Source organism: Chroicocephalus ridibundus, chromosome 3, assembly GCF_963924245.1.
Source record: "Chroicocephalus ridibundus chromosome 3, bChrRid1.1, whole genome shotgun sequence".
NCBI classification, from domain to species: Eukaryota; Metazoa; Chordata; class Aves; order Charadriiformes; family Laridae; genus Chroicocephalus; species Chroicocephalus ridibundus.
Window position 1 is genome coordinate 45,604,823 of NC_086286.1, and position 15,811 is coordinate 45,620,633.

The 15,811-nt window shown below is 34.5% G+C and overlaps 1 protein-coding gene across 7 annotated transcripts in view; it reads right to left on the reverse strand.

Moving 5' to 3' along the window:
• RYR2 (ryanodine receptor 2) overlaps window positions 1-15,811 on the reverse strand; it is a 424,514-nt gene that overhangs the window by 77,468 nt on the left and 331,235 nt on the right. For all 7 annotated transcript variants that reach the window (XM_063328961.1, XM_063328960.1, XM_063328958.1 and 4 more), the window contains 9 exons: window positions 14,685-14,923; window positions 12,260-12,341; window positions 10,723-10,853; window positions 8,670-8,990; window positions 7,233-7,473; window positions 6,735-6,822; window positions 4,486-4,578; window positions 3,984-4,154; window positions 3,011-3,070 (listed from right to left, as the gene is read on the reverse strand). In XM_063328961.1, coding sequence (XP_063185031.1) covers window positions 3,011-3,070; window positions 3,984-4,154; window positions 4,486-4,578; window positions 6,735-6,822; window positions 7,233-7,473; window positions 8,670-8,990; window positions 10,723-10,853; window positions 12,260-12,341; window positions 14,685-14,923 — 1,426 coding nt within the window. The remainder of the gene's footprint in view (window positions 1-3,010; window positions 3,071-3,983; window positions 4,155-4,485; window positions 4,579-6,734; window positions 6,823-7,232; window positions 7,474-8,669; window positions 8,991-10,722; window positions 10,854-12,259; window positions 12,342-14,684; window positions 14,924-15,811) is intronic.

Genomic DNA, 15,811 nt, shown 5'->3' on the forward strand with positions numbered 1-15,811 from the left:
CTCCTCACATCCTATCAAGGTACAGCTTTTTTGTATAGGTAGTTTTCTAAGGGTATGAGTAGTTGACATTTCAAGGTGTGAATTAGCATGGCTGGAAGAAGATTTTGGTGACTTGAGCTTCATCCATGTCAAAATGAATGCAAGTTTCGTCATCAATTTCTTGAAATAAAAGGCTCGGTACTGAGTAACAGCATGCAGGCATGCAAGGAAAGGAAAGACAGAAACAGGGTGAAGACAAATGTAGACAAAGGTAGACAAATGCATGAAATAGACACCACAACATTAATAGCTAAAGATTCAGAAGGATGATTCTCAAACAGTGCAGTTTTCTAAAGAGAAATCAAGATAAATTACATTTTTAGCTCTAACATAAATGACAGAACATGGTGTCTGTGAGTAGCAGTAGTAGTTAACAGAAAACACCATTTATTTGAAGAAAGAACATTGCTATGGTTGGAAGAAAACCAGCCTTTCCAAGAAGTGGTATTTTTCCTCTGTTTGGAAAGGCACCTTACACAAACACCATTTATACTAAGTTACATATTAATTCATATCTTCAAACAAAAATTTAAATTTATAAGACCATTTGGCCTATGTTCCTTTTATGTCTGACTGAATCAGACAAAAGGGGTAGTGTATGCATATAGCACAATGGCATCATTTTTCTTAACATATTTGACTGTATCAAACGTGTACTTCATTCAGTCAGGAAAGTGACTGAAGACTAATGATGTCAGAGAATTACAGAATAAATTATATTATACTTTGTAGATAACTACTGAATTTAACTTTTTACATTATACTTTTAAACAGTTAAGTTATACACTTAGGTTTAATGTGAACTCTAAAACGTGTCAGTGCTAAATGATTCATGAAAAGATACATTTCAAGGCACTGAGAATAAACTACTTAGCAATAGATAACAAATCGTAATAAAGATAATAAATACAATAATAAATCGAAGTTTTGAAGTCCTAGAAATGCTGTATTTTGTCTGTAGTTGAGTGACTACTTTTCACATAGAGGTAAAAACCAGAGCTCTTCAAAGCTAGTAAAGCACTATGTGGATAGCTATAAAAGGAAGTTATATAACTCAATAGTTATTGAGCTTTGCTAACTATGCCTTATGCGGTTCCCTTTCAGAATGCCATCTTCCACTGGGAATTCCTTTTACAATTAGGAAAATCCAAAGTCACTGCTGAAAAGTTTGCAACTGGAAAATTTGTCAATGTGTACTTCGGATTAGCTAAGATTACTTCCTTCTTAACTATCAAGGCACTGTGAAATTTCATCAATGTAAGAAATTTGAAGGTACTTTTATTCTTATGTGTTATAAACAGAGGAGGTGATATGTTGCTGAACAATAGCAAACTTTTAATTGAAGCAAAGGAAGTTTCTGAAGAGAAAGCACAGATCAAAGTATTACGAAATATCATTACTCCAAGGCAACAAAGCAGTAACAGACAGAAATCTCTTCCTAGCAGTATGCAGAATGTAACCCTAAAGAAACAATATAGAAACCAAAGATGAAGTATTTAAAACAGGAGGGCAAGTGATGAGCAGCATGAAATGCCAGGCAAGACTTAAAACTGCATGGCTCACACAATGACAATATACACATACTAAAAGCGTCAGAATAGAAATACGTATCTTCATCATTAAGAAAACATTACTGAAGTTGACAGTCAAAATCACAACACATTTAAGGTTTGTATATTCACGGCATGCACATTGCTTAAGTACTGTTGCTCATGAAGATCTTCATAAATGCTGTTTTCTTCCTTGTACTTTACCTGCGTGGTTTCTTCTGCTTCTCAGTATAAAACAGTATTGACTATATAGGCATAAGTATTTTAAGCTTTTTTTAGGGTTTAACAAAATCTTGTTTTCAGTGGTAAACTTTTCTATCTGCAATCCCTACAATTTAAAGCTATTGGGCTTTTATTTGTAACATTTTATGAAAAATGCTAATTGTTATCTTTGCAAAATGATGCAAAAAAAATAAATCTTCTTGTAAGCTCCCAGAAACCCCAGCCTCCACACAATCTTGCTTGACATTGCAGTGATATACAGAAAACATAAGAAGGGAGAAAATTAATCTTCAGATATCATTCAGGAAGAACCATCCCATTACCAAGTCATTTTAAAAAAAAATAACATTTATTGCCATGCACTGAATTGCAGTGGAATCTAGACTTCCAGATGATTCTTAAATACCCTTTCAGAAAAACCAGACTTACAACTTGCATGTTTATTCTCATTTAATGAGCACAGGAAATACTGGTTCGTTTTTTCCTTGAGGTGAATAAACCTGGGGTGGGGGAGGAGGTAAAGGGCAATTCTAAATAAAGCACCATCCATAGGTCTGATTCCACCTTCCTTCAAAAGAGAAGAAACTTACATCATTTTATTACACTTCCATATTATGGCTTCTTTGCCATTATTTGAAGCATTAATAAAACAGTTCAACTACACTGGGCCAGTTCCGGACTTTTTCCCCTAGAGCTATTCACCTGGCACTAATCGTAATTCGATAACAAAAATGTACACCTTTTACAAAATACTTTTTTCCCTGGCCTGAAAAACAGGAACAAGACTGAACAAAATTGAGATTTTTCACTTCACAGAGCATGCCAAAGTGGCAGCTTCCTTTTCCTTTACACTTCAAACTGATATAAAGTAACTTTGAGCATTTTGCAGATTCTATCCCAAATAATAGAAGGTAGAGTTTAAACATTGATAGACCTTGCTTCCACCTCCAGTTTCGTATTAATGGTGGGGATAGGCAGGGATTTGAAGGGACACATGTTATTGTATATAACGCATATATAAACACATTAAAAACCTAACATTTAACAATTGACATGAACAAGTTACTTGACAGAAGAGAAAAAGGGACAAATTATTCTAACAAACCAAGGCAGGTTGTCATTATATGGCACCAACAAATGAATTTAAAGGAAGAAAAATCATGCAATCATGCTATGTTTAAAAACTGCATATAGATTACCTTGCCCTGGAGATGAAGATTACTGCGGATGGTATCTCGTACTTCATCTTCGGTATCTTTCTGTCAACAAATTGCAAATCATATAAATTAGGAATAGAAGGTAATTAAGAGAAGATATTGTTCATATAAATGTCAACCTTGGGCTTAGTTCAGATGATGAATAAAACTGACAATGTGGAAGACTAAGGAAAATCTCAGTGGAAATATGTCTTTTTGTATCAGGCCAGAGCTAGTCATAGGCAAGCTCACAGGAACAAGTTCTGGATGGCACCATCCATATTTGTCTACAGTAACACACTAAATGCAAGTATGAATTAAAATTACTAGTATATACATATATATGTACTTTAATCAAAGTTTGACCAAATGAAACCAATACCATGAACGCATATTTTTTTTTCTTATCCTGACAATATAACAGACAACACGGTCTTCTCTGATTTTATTTCTTTCTTTTGAATATCTTTTATGCTGTATAAAAGTTCAGTTCAGCTGTCCGAAGGTCATATAACCTGCCAGCATGTATAAAGTATCATAGCTTGAGAAAGGACTATATTCCAAATTACAATCACATTATTGAACTGTGAGTTTACTCCCAAAAGAATCACTTTTAAAACAGTTTATCCCTACAGAAATTCTTGCATTCACATGAGAGTGATCAAAAGGAATTAGTTATGATATTGAACACAGAAGTCAGGAAAAAGTTCTTATTTAAATTTCCAAATTCAAGCTTCATAAAGTATAACTGATCATTTAGAAAATAAGTATGTCCAATATGAAATGCTTTACACTCTGAAAATTAGAATATTTAGATTCCTATCTACCATAGTCACCCACTGTGTCTTTATATAAGAAAATTATGGTGTTGAATATTTCTGTCATGCTGTAAGAATGAATATGAGGTGGAAAAAAATTCAAAGAAATTCATCAGTAAAATATTTCTACCTTTTAGAAGTGCAAAAAGAGCACCTACCATGCTGAATCGATTTTTGGCCAGTGCAATTAGCTCTTGGTCTCCAGGAGCACAAATATTTAGGCCAATGGGAAGTAACCTCTTCAGTGCTGCCACAATGAGAGAGGTCTGCATAGAGTACCGGTCACCTTTTCGCTTCATCTTCTTCCTCTCCTGGTCAGAAACTGCTGCCTGCAGCAAAAAGCAACGATGAAAAACACCCCAATATTAAATCAAAGAATTGCACTAGCAACTTTGTACTTGTCTCTGGTTTGACAATGTCCTTACTACCTATACAGCTGCATTCCTATCCAATGGAACTGCCACTATATCACCGCCAATATTTTGCGCCAATATCTTGAAAGTTCACTGTGTTTCTCAAACAACTACCTTTTGATTCTCAACCCAGTGTTTTCAACAGATATTGTTTAAAAGAAAAAAAAAAAAAAAAAAAGTCCTCCTCTGAAGTCTTCCTGTCTCCTTCCCCTCTGCAAAGAAAAAAATACAAAAATCTTTACACTACCTTGGACATCTTAGATTTGGTGTCACTGATAAGGAAAGACATGTTGTTGATTTCATTTTGTACCACAAAGTTCTGCTCTTCCCTTTTGAAATTCTGGAAATACATAGAAGATCTCAGTTAAAAGCACTTATGATATATGAGAAATCTACCTAAAAAACCCTTTACTAAAAATATAAATTAACTGGAAATTTGTAAAATCCCCAAGATAAGACACAGACAGGAAAAATTAATGGGTGATCAGTAATGGTCTTGAATTCCAGCTTTATTTACATGGCACAGCTATGGGGGTTGTGTGTTTGGGATTTTTTTTTTCTTCTGTTAGAGAGAAGAAATATTTCTCTGGCTATGAAACAGCTATGATAAAAATCTCAGTCCTCCTATAATTCAATATAAAAATATTGTCTGGGTTTTCCCTTAATAGTAAATCATCCATTCAATTTTTTCCCCATTATAACTCCCACTATATTTAGATACATAAGAAACTTTAAATAAAAGATTGAACTCATGAATACAAGCAGTTTGATAATTCAGTATCTATGGACTGTGGAACGAGTTTCTGTGCACAGCGATGTTTATAATAAAAATTACAGTCAAATTCAAGCACAAGTACACAAATAATAAGGCATCTTGTTTCCCAAACTTGAAAGAATTGACGTTATGGCAGAAAAGAAATTTAATATAGACAACAGTCCATACAGAGATCCAATGCCTGAACATATTTAGTCTCTTTTAGTTTTTCTTCTTTTTGTTCCAGTATTTACATGAATCATGTTTTATTTTCATTTAAGCACCATCAGTGATGGTGCCCGATTAGATCTTAATGCAGACCCCTTAGTTCTTGCACATGAACACCAGAGGAATTAGACTTGAGAACCAAGGGCAAATTTTGTAGAAGTGGAATTAAGAAGAAATCTTTCACTGGTAAAATTTATGAAACATTAAACGCTATCATCTAGGAAAAAAAAAACTTATTCAGATAATTACTTGTAAGATAGATTTGCTACTTAGAACCTTGCTCTTACTACACTTACTGACTGTCCTTCATTTAAGCCAGATACAGAGCTAGGCTTAATAATTGAATTATATACCTTTAACTTTTGTTAAGAAAGCCAACAGGATGCTGGGTTGCATGAACAAGGGCTTCACCAGCAGAGATAAAGAAGTCATTATCCCACTCTACTCAGTGCTTGTCAGGCAACACCTGTAATACTGTGTTCAGTTTTGGTCCCCACTATGCAAAAAAGATGTGGACGGGCTGGAGAGGGTCCAAAAAAGGGACAGAAAGATGATAAAAGGTCTGGGAAGCATGCCATATGAGGAAAGGCTGAGAGAACTGGGTTCATTCAGCCTTGAGAAAAGAAGACTTAGGGGAGATCTTATCACAGTGTTCCAGTGTTGGGTGGCTACAAAGACGACGGAAACTCCCCTTTTACAAGGAGTCACGTGTAAAAGATGAGGGATAATGGGTACAAGTTACTCCTGGGGAGATTCTGATTGGAAACAAGAGAAAAAAATGTTCACAGTGAGAACAATCAGCTATTGGAATAATCGCCCCGGGGAAGGTGGATTCCCCAACATTGGACACTTCTAAGACAATGCTGAAGTTGTCAAGAAAGGTTGGACTTCATGACACTTGATCTCCCTTCCAAGCTGGTATTCTATGATTCTACGATTAAAGAAATACAAATCTATACTGCAACACAAATTAAACAACTGTAGAGCTACACATTTCCTGCAGGAAACCCCTGTTCCACTAGTCCTGCTGAGGACCTATCCACGTGTTTAATTGTAACTCTGCCTAGAGGCTCAAGCAGACAGACCATACAATTTAGGAAAATGGACTTTAATGAGACAATTAGTACTAATTTAGTAGCCATACATCCTGGTTATAAAAAGGCTTTGGGGGTGAAAATAACTGATTGAAAAAAAAAAAAATAAATGCTACGGACACAGATCTCAATGAGCTTAATATATATTAAAAACCACCCCAAAACCCCCCCAAAACAACAAACAAACCAGAATTTATATGAAAAATATCTACAATCAGTATTACTATGCTATAAAAGACCAAACAACTCCCCTAGCTAACCAGGCATTTCCTAAGTGTCAGAAAACTGAAAGACATAAATACCTTCCCATTTGCAGTTTCACTTGTCATTAAATGTGTTTTCCCAAATATAATCACTAAGTAATTGATTTGCCTACTAAGAAACCTAATTAAAACAAGTATTTACCTAGGAATTACTTACATGAGACTTTGACCAGTAAATGAAGACCTCAGCCACCATGCGGAACAATTCTTCTGCTTCAGGGTTGGGCTCTTTCAGCCATTTTGCCCTAAAATTTGGTAAAAGGGTGGAAATGCAGATGATCCTCACTGGCTTTATCCTTTGAAATCAGTTTTCAACATTTTACAAGGATACAAGCCAACAAAACTAAGCCTGCATGCTTTTAATCCTTTTTGGTAGCAGTGGGTTTTTGATGTCCTATTTCAAAACCCTTAAAATCCTTTTACGTTAGTCCTAGGTCTAATGCAACAAATTTGGATTGCAACTCTTTTTTTGCTTTTCTTCTGAAAAAGACCCCAGCTCCTCCTAAAAGTCATAAAGCATCAGCTTGAGCAAATTCAAGTTTGGCAGGCTGAATAAAAGCTACTTTAATTCAGAGCTAGGCATCAAGGGATAAGAGACGGTATCAATAAACAGGAAGGTTTTACGAGACTCATTGACCTATTCCTCTCCACATACCTGTTATAGTCCACAAATCTAATCAACAAAGGGTAGAAGGCATAGAGGTCCCGTGCCAAAGTGGTGAACTCATCTAGGATGAGCAGTTCAGCCTCCGACATGTCACCTCTGCCTTCTGCTCTTAGATGTTCTTCATCCGATACAACCACTGCTGCTTTTTTCTTTAGCTTATCCATCAGTGGCAGGAAGTGTGTCTTTAAGAGCTGTGGCTTCGCTTTGCTTATGATGGGCTGGGAAAACACTATTTAAGGCAATGAATATTTTAATATATACCTGGCCACAAAATATAAATAAAACCTTTTACCTTTCCCCTCTTTCTTGGATCCTATTTTCAGGCTACAGAGTAAAATCCTGCCCCCATTGAAATCAGCAGAAGTTTTGCCAAGAATTAAATGTGGTCAGGATTTCACGTGGTCAATTCACATTGTCACTATGAGGGCAGAAATTACAACTTCACAGACTAAGCTTGCAAGATCATAAAACTTTAAATTCCTCTTTATTGGCATCCTGTCAACATATTGTTATTTGCCATTTTTATTGAGTAATGTAGAAGTTGTTTAATGATATGTATGGGTGGATAGCTACATAGAGCACAGTTTTCTCAGCCCCTGGCTCCTCTTTTGAACCTTTCTTTTTAGCTTGAGCAAAACAGAACTGGAAAGCAAGCTCTAGTTATGTGCAAACCTATTGAAACAGCCTGCCTTTATTTCTTATGCACATTAGGACACTGGAAGGCTGCGTGTAGACAGAGATGAAACTGATTCCACCATCCATCCACCAGCCATTTGAGGCTTGTTAGCACAAGCTTTTTGCAAATCTACTCATAAAAATGAATATGTAAATTAGCACTTCATCTGGGCCCATCACTGCAAAATTTGTAACATATCCATTAGATTACAAAGAATTTTAGGCAGTTACCACTTATCCTTAGAGTGCATTACATTACTAACCTCCAAAGACTAGGAATCCAGACTGCTACCGTGAACGAAATTACTACTACAATAAGTACTGAAAAGTCATAAGAAAGCCTAATTGAAAAATTGAATTCACAACACTGAAGTGATTTTTCCTTACAGATTGTAACAGAAAATAAAAATGGTCTAACTAACTATAGTCCTTCAATATACTGCAAAATGCCTATATGCATATTCTGGGGAAAAAGAAAGGGTCTAATGTACTACTTATATTATTTTTTAGGAGACTAAAACATACTGTTTACGCTGCTCTTTCTTTATACTTATTATTTCTGGTTCATGAAGATCTGTTATTGTTTAAAAACATAATAGTACGAGTGTTGTTCTGCTGCAGCTTTGACAGGGTAAATACAAAGTAATGCGGAGCGCGCGTGTGTGTGTGTATATATATATGTATATATATATACACACTCTGAATATACACACACGCTTCCTTGTTTATTTATTTATTTTTACGTCTTACCTGCTAATCTCTTCATCCAGGCTCCTTCATCAATACCAAGGTTGTTATAGATGATTTTCAATATGTTACCCAACAGAGTGTTCATGTGCTCTGATGTCAAGGCTGTGCAACACATTTCAGCCTTGTCAGGGTTGTTTTCTGGCCCATGCTCCCACCAGTGTGACATGTAACTACACAGCATAGGCAGTATTACTTCCATGATATGTGGCATTTGTGTGTAACGAATACCAGATTCTGCCAGTTCCACAATTTCTTCCATTAGCTTCACTAAGGAAGGAATATTTGGGCAAACCTCTTCTACACTGGTAGGCAAATTGAGAACTATTGAAAAAACAAATAAAAATCAAAAAATCAATAAACTAAGTCATAGAGGGAAAACAAATCTGCTATTCTGTACAACTTTTGGTTTTTATTTACATTTATGCCCTTCCGGTCCATGGAAAAAAAACCCAAACACAACAATAAAAAGCAGGTACTTTCATACCATTGAGCAATAAACCATTTACATATAAGTCTCAATAATAAAACTTTCTACAATAGAAATAATTCCTATATGGAAGCTTCAACAGTGCAATTATTACAGAATTAATTCAGAGAAATCAGATGCAGTTTGTTATATTCAAAATAAAACTTAAATTTCCATATTTCTTCTAACATAAGCCTTGCAGCTGAAGAAACAAATGGATATAATGAAGTATCTCTCCACAACACATCAAATGAGACCTGGAATGTTACTAGAAGAAAAAAAAAATAAAAAATCATCGCCTGGCATAATGAATAGAGCAGATTCTGAGAAACTGACTGCTGGAGGTGAATTTCTGGTTGTAAATGTTTACTTTTCAAGTTATTTGAATTATCAATTCCTTCCTCTGAAAAGGCACTGCAGTTGCCTTCATTTTTGGAGACAGTTTCATCTACAAATAAGTATCTGTAGGCACAAATATTAGTTCTTGAACGTCTAACATCCTGACATACACATACAATGAGATACACAGATATCTATATAGTGAAAATTTAGCCTGAAATTTGTGAATCCAAATGTTTGTACCGACATAGCCTAAGGTTACTCTTTTTCCAAAATCAGTCTCTTCTGCTATTTAGACCCAAATACATTTTACACAGCCATCGCAGAGTCTCCTTAAAGCTTAATGCAATTTTTTAAAATTAATTCAAATTTCTGTTAAAAATCGATAAAAATCTAGCTGATTGTCTTCCTACATGTATTAAAATAGCTAGAATATATATGGTAAGTAAGCATGGCTGTTGATATTTTCAAGATAAGATACTAAAGCTCTTTGAAGAATAAATCTAGTATACACCCTTTTTTAAAAACAAAGGTGAAGTTATAAAATGAATGCCATTATAAACTGGCATCTTTTACACTGTCATCTATACATATGTGTGATATAATTCACACTCAGCATATATGAAGAGTTTGTACAGTTCTACTGGAACTTCTATTTGCTGTAGGAACAAGTAGTGCGTATGACCTTACTCAACAACCATGTTTCAGAATGGAACAAAAAGGTATATGCAAAATAAACATCCATAATGTTACTGGAAAGTATCTGTACTGTCTTGTAGTGCAAACAAATTAAAAACCATTTACATACTACTCTGCAGTGTATTTACTTTCTAAGGGTATATTATGTACTTAATACAGGCAAAGCTATTCTGCTGCAATTTCAAGAATGCTTGTTTTAGGAACCCATATTGTATATGAAAACTAAAGAACTAAAGTTGCTTCTTAGAATACGTAATTTTATCACCAAAGACATAATATCTGAGATACTAAAATTATGTAAAGCCTCTTCAATGAATTTATTCCAAAGTGGTACTTTAAGAATGGTATCTCAAAATGAAAACATTGTTATCTTTAGAAATGTAAAATAATCGGTCTTACCAGCCCATTGATTTAGGAAAGGAATACAGTCAAGAGATTACAAGAAAATTTTTGCACTATAAAATGCATACAGAAATACATATATTAAGGCAGGCAGCATTTATAGTGAAATTGTGTTTTCATAACCATCATGGGAGTTTCTGGAAATACCTGCTCTGTCTCTCGCGTTCTTGGTATTGTAAATGGAGTAGATATTATGTTTGTTCAAATGAGTTTCCAAAAAAGCCACTGGAAAGGCACCTGAGAAAGCGGCCAAGCATTCCCCTAATGCTGATCGTTGCCTGTGAATGAACAAACATCATTAAGTACACACATCTTTGATGACTGACTACACCTCAGGGTAGTTGTATACCAGCCTTATTTTTATTTTAAGATGAGGTCATCTCAAAGAGATAAACCCCTAATTATTAGTATCAACAACACAAGAACAGGTAAGAGAAACTGAAGTCCAGCAACTCTCTGCTAACTTATGAATGAACTGTTAAGACAAAGCGTCAAAGGTGGCCTACTTAGCTAAGAGCAAATGCAGGGAAAACCCAAAGTCATCATAACAATACCTTCCATTCTACTACTTTCCTCGCATCTTTACTGACTTTATAATCTCAAATAGTAAGAAAGAGCCACTGAATACACCAAAACACCAACTACAACTATCATTTTATTTGAGTGATATAATTTCCTTTTCCTGAGAAACAGTAATAATCAATCATTGGTCTAGCATGAAAGTCAAGTTTTTTAGAGAGGGGAAAATTGCTTCTACTGATTAATAACTCTGAAAGTTTTGCACAAAAACATTGCTTCTTCAAATATATGACAACATTTATTTGATAATAAAAATTCTTTAAGTGTGTCAAAATTGTAAAAAGCCTAGGAAGAAGTGAGTGATCCCCTGTCATTTCACTTGGGTCCTTCAGGGGACCTTTAAAACTCTTCTTTCTGATTTCCAATTCAGTTGATCAGAGCAGATTTTAGATATATGAGAAATCCTGCTGAAGCTGAACCACACACATGACAGAAATCCAGGAGTCCCACGAACTTCCAAAAAAGACTGCTAGACTGTACAGATACATGAACTTCCTAGGTTACTGCTGCCAATACCTGAGATGTATGAGTTCTGTTTAGCCTTTCCAGTTTTAAGAACTGAATTATCTAGGTACCTCTATTTTTGGCCGAATAGGGTTTACACATACCAAACGTAACTTGGAGTGAGGTTAGCAGATACACAGATGCACAAAAAAAGCAATTATACAGCCTCATTTCCCTGGGTAATTGAGCTAGAAAAGAAGTAGTGCTGTATGTGCGACAAACTGAATTAAAATTAGGGTAATGAGAAAGAAATATTCATCACAGTTAAACAACATATAAGGAAGAATTATAACAATAGCGGAGCTGAATGACATTTTTACAATTCCCAAGTTGAACCTCAAATCAAGTGATACCTATTGTAAAGTCAGATAATTTTATTTTTAATTTTTGTTTTAATCCAGAAATATATTTTGACAAACATATAATGGAACATTTTAAGTGTATTATAATAAATGCAGCTTCATTCCACTTAAAATACTAGTACCTTTTTTCTCTTGAGATATATTTCCAACAACAATCTCTTCTTATATTCATGTCTGGACTGTATATTCATGAATCTAAATATAAATATTAAAAATAGAGGAATATTTTTTCTTCTTACCGCTCTACATAGATACTCTTGCTGGTTCCCAGAGCGTATAAACTGGACAATATTCTGTAACAGGAGACCTGAACATCTTCCACTAAAGAGAAGAAAATGAAAGGTATAAAGAGATTTTTCTCTGCAATACATTTCTGTAGATTTAAAATACATTTATTTTGAAAATAACTGAATTAATAATATTAAGCGATAGAAGTCAATCCACAGAAATCACTTTCTAAATACAAAAAGTCTTCTGAGCACTGAGTGCCATAGTTTTTACTCAAAACTTCAATTTACTTCAATACCAAGTTACCAGCTAAGACAATAATCATATTTCACTAGTGCACTAACTTTCTGAAATTAATGGCATACCAACTGTTTACAGATAGCATCTGATTGCATAACCTGAGAATTTATTAATTTAATAGCTAAAAAACAATGCGTCAATTAATCTTTTCTAGTTTGTCTGTAACACTTAAGAAAGTTTCATGGCAAATCAAATAAAGTGCTGAAAGTGAAAAAAATTATTAGGGAACAAACTAATCTCCAAATGTAATACCACTGTATAAAATACATTACGAACGAAAGGCAATCTGTTAAACAGATATTTAATTCTTTTAATCACAGTTTATATTTTTAAAAATTTAGACACCGATACCAGTTAATAGCATGTACTTAATTTACACTGCAGACTGACAAACGATTAAAAAGATAAATAAACCTTTAGTTTTTATGAATATTTCACCAAAGCATGTTTTGAAATTATCAAATATTTCAGTCACAAAAATGTGAGAATAATCTTAACATCTATTTGAAAAAAATGCTTTTCCAATGTAATCTGCAGTGGTAGTGTAACAGTGTAAGTACCATCAAGGACAACACTCCCGTTCTTTCCACAGGTATTTTTTCTAGTCTTTCCCACAGTGCTATGTTCCATCAATGGGCAATGAAATGTTGGAAGTAAAATAGAACTAAGACTTAAGGGGCTGGGAGAGGCTGCAATATCAAAGCTACGTGACCTGGTTCTTTATTATACCGTGATTTTAGTTTGAATCATGTCAGAGTTGAGTATTTTTATGTAATAAGGATAAGCTCAGGTACAATGACCCACCTTTGTACACGACACCACGGAGTACTCTGTACATATAGTAATACTCTTACATACAAGCACCAGGTCAAAACGCTTGTCATCAGACTAGTACAAATAAGATCATCTTATTCTTAATAAGATGTAAAGTGAAGTTTTGTGTAAGAAAAATTAGCCTTTCCAACTATGCTCTAGACAAAATTAGTAGGCGCAATTTATAACTCTTTCTCAGTTTATGAATTCTAAATTGGGTGTTTGATGCCAGCGTGACGTATGTAGAATAGCTGATTAACAATACCAACTTAAGTAACCAAGTATCAAAGGCTAATTATTAAGTTCCACAACATGGAATACCAGAGATCAAAAATTACAGGTATGTAATCAAAAAGGCATGAACATTTTGGCACCTGAAAGAGTGCTTTATTATGAATAAGTGACGTATGTGAACTCCACATTGGACTTTCCTGGATGCTGTCAGAAACTCCTGAATTTTAAAGATAGAATTTAATGAGAAAAGTGGATGCTTACATCTCATCGCATTCAAATCCATCAATACAAATCCAAATTTTCAAAAACAGTTCTCTTCATGCTGTTTTAAATATTTCCAGATTGTAAAAAGAGAAAAAATATAATTTGATATTCTTTTCTTCCCTCTCTCAGTTATTTCCATAACTGAGGTAGCTATACAGAGCAGAATTGCCTCCTTTAGTGCAGCCTGGACAGCAGAATTCCTGTGGAATTCCTAAAATACATCAAATTAAAGTTTTGTGCTGCAGAATACAAAATTTTGTCTTGCAGAGACTGTGTTTGGGAAAATAAAAGACAATCTGCCATAACTGGATTCCGATTACGTAATCTAACATACCGAGTCTCATACACTTTCCCTTCTCTGGGGCCTGACTTCTTCAGGAGCTCCTTCCATTTTTCCTTAGGATCTAAGATGCACCCACGCAAATTCCCCACTCACTGAAACTAAGTCAAGGTGCATATCTGACAGAATAACATCATTCTTGTAGTGTAACCTCATTTATAGACAGAGCAAAGACAAATTAACTTCTACAAAGTAACTTTTCACACAAGAAGAAAGTCACAGTAAATCTATGGCAAAGTTATAAACAAAATCAAGCCTTCTGACTGTCTCATCACAGCCACATTTGCTTCAATATTTACCGAGAGTCCACTAAAACCTTGCAGACTGTTCTAGGTCGATTACAGCAAATGTTTGATTAAATCAATGACAATTTTGTCAAAATGACATAGCCTTTGTCCTTCTCTAATAGAACTGAGAGTCTAGTAATGCTTACTACATGACATTACAGATATTTTAGTGGCATGGCACTTCTAAATAATACATACATATCAAATCTTCCCCAAACTGGTGCTGTCCAATATGCTCAAATAATGAAGACAGCACTGGCAGGAGAGCAACGGTGGTATAATTAATGATTTGTGTAACTCCCTTTGGCTGGTTTCTGCTGTGTGTAAACTGTCCTTGCTTAAGATTTTCCATTGTTTTCTCCAGATCCTCGGCAGCATTGTCCAAAAATGCTCTCAATGCCATCTTAACAGATTCCAGACCTGTTTTCATCACAGTCCTGTATATAGCATGCAAAAAGAATGAAAAAGAATATTCTATTAGACAAGCATGGAATAAAGTCTGGTCTCGGCTCATTATAGATAATAATGATCTGAAGAAAAATCTTTCATCTTTTGATATTGTAAAATCTTCTCAGAGCAGAACAACCTACTGAAAATACATTTCGTAGGTATCCTGCAGAACACAAGGATATTTTATCTGGTTTCCTGTTGAGAAAATAAAGTATTTTTAAATTTATAAATTAAGTGATTCATTTGCCTTCAAATGGAAAAAAAGCACATAACAAAAAAGAAGAATGAGTAAATTTGTAATTTATGACTCTGAGAACAATCTCAAGCTAGAACTCAGAAAGTCGTCCCAACTGTGACAGTCATACTTCTGCCTCCAGAATAAGGGCATCAGAAAGGAATGAGTAAAAACACCCAAATCTGGGTCCAAATAAATAAATAAATAAATAAATGGGTTACACAACACCATAATCAGTTATGTAATGATATAATCCAGGAGAATTATCGCCTTTTTTGTTTTAACAAGCTCAATTACAGAGATCCTTTTTTTAAAGCAAAGTTTCCATTTAGGCATGCGTGAAATAAATCCAGTGAAATTCTTTTGTAAATTGTATAACAGTCCAGGTTTTTTGTTTGTTTGTCTGTTTTACAGAGTTTCAATGGCAATATTTTCAAACTTCCCTGTAACCTCCATGAATCCCTGTCTGCAGCTATTTTTACATCTCTACCAAGAGCTGAATTGGTGACCTCCACCTGTATCTGTATTCCATCTGTATGATTACATAGTTTACAATTTATAGTTTATAATTTATAGTTTATAATTTATAGTTTATACAATTTATGACAAAACCCCAAGATATTGCAACATAAAGGATTAC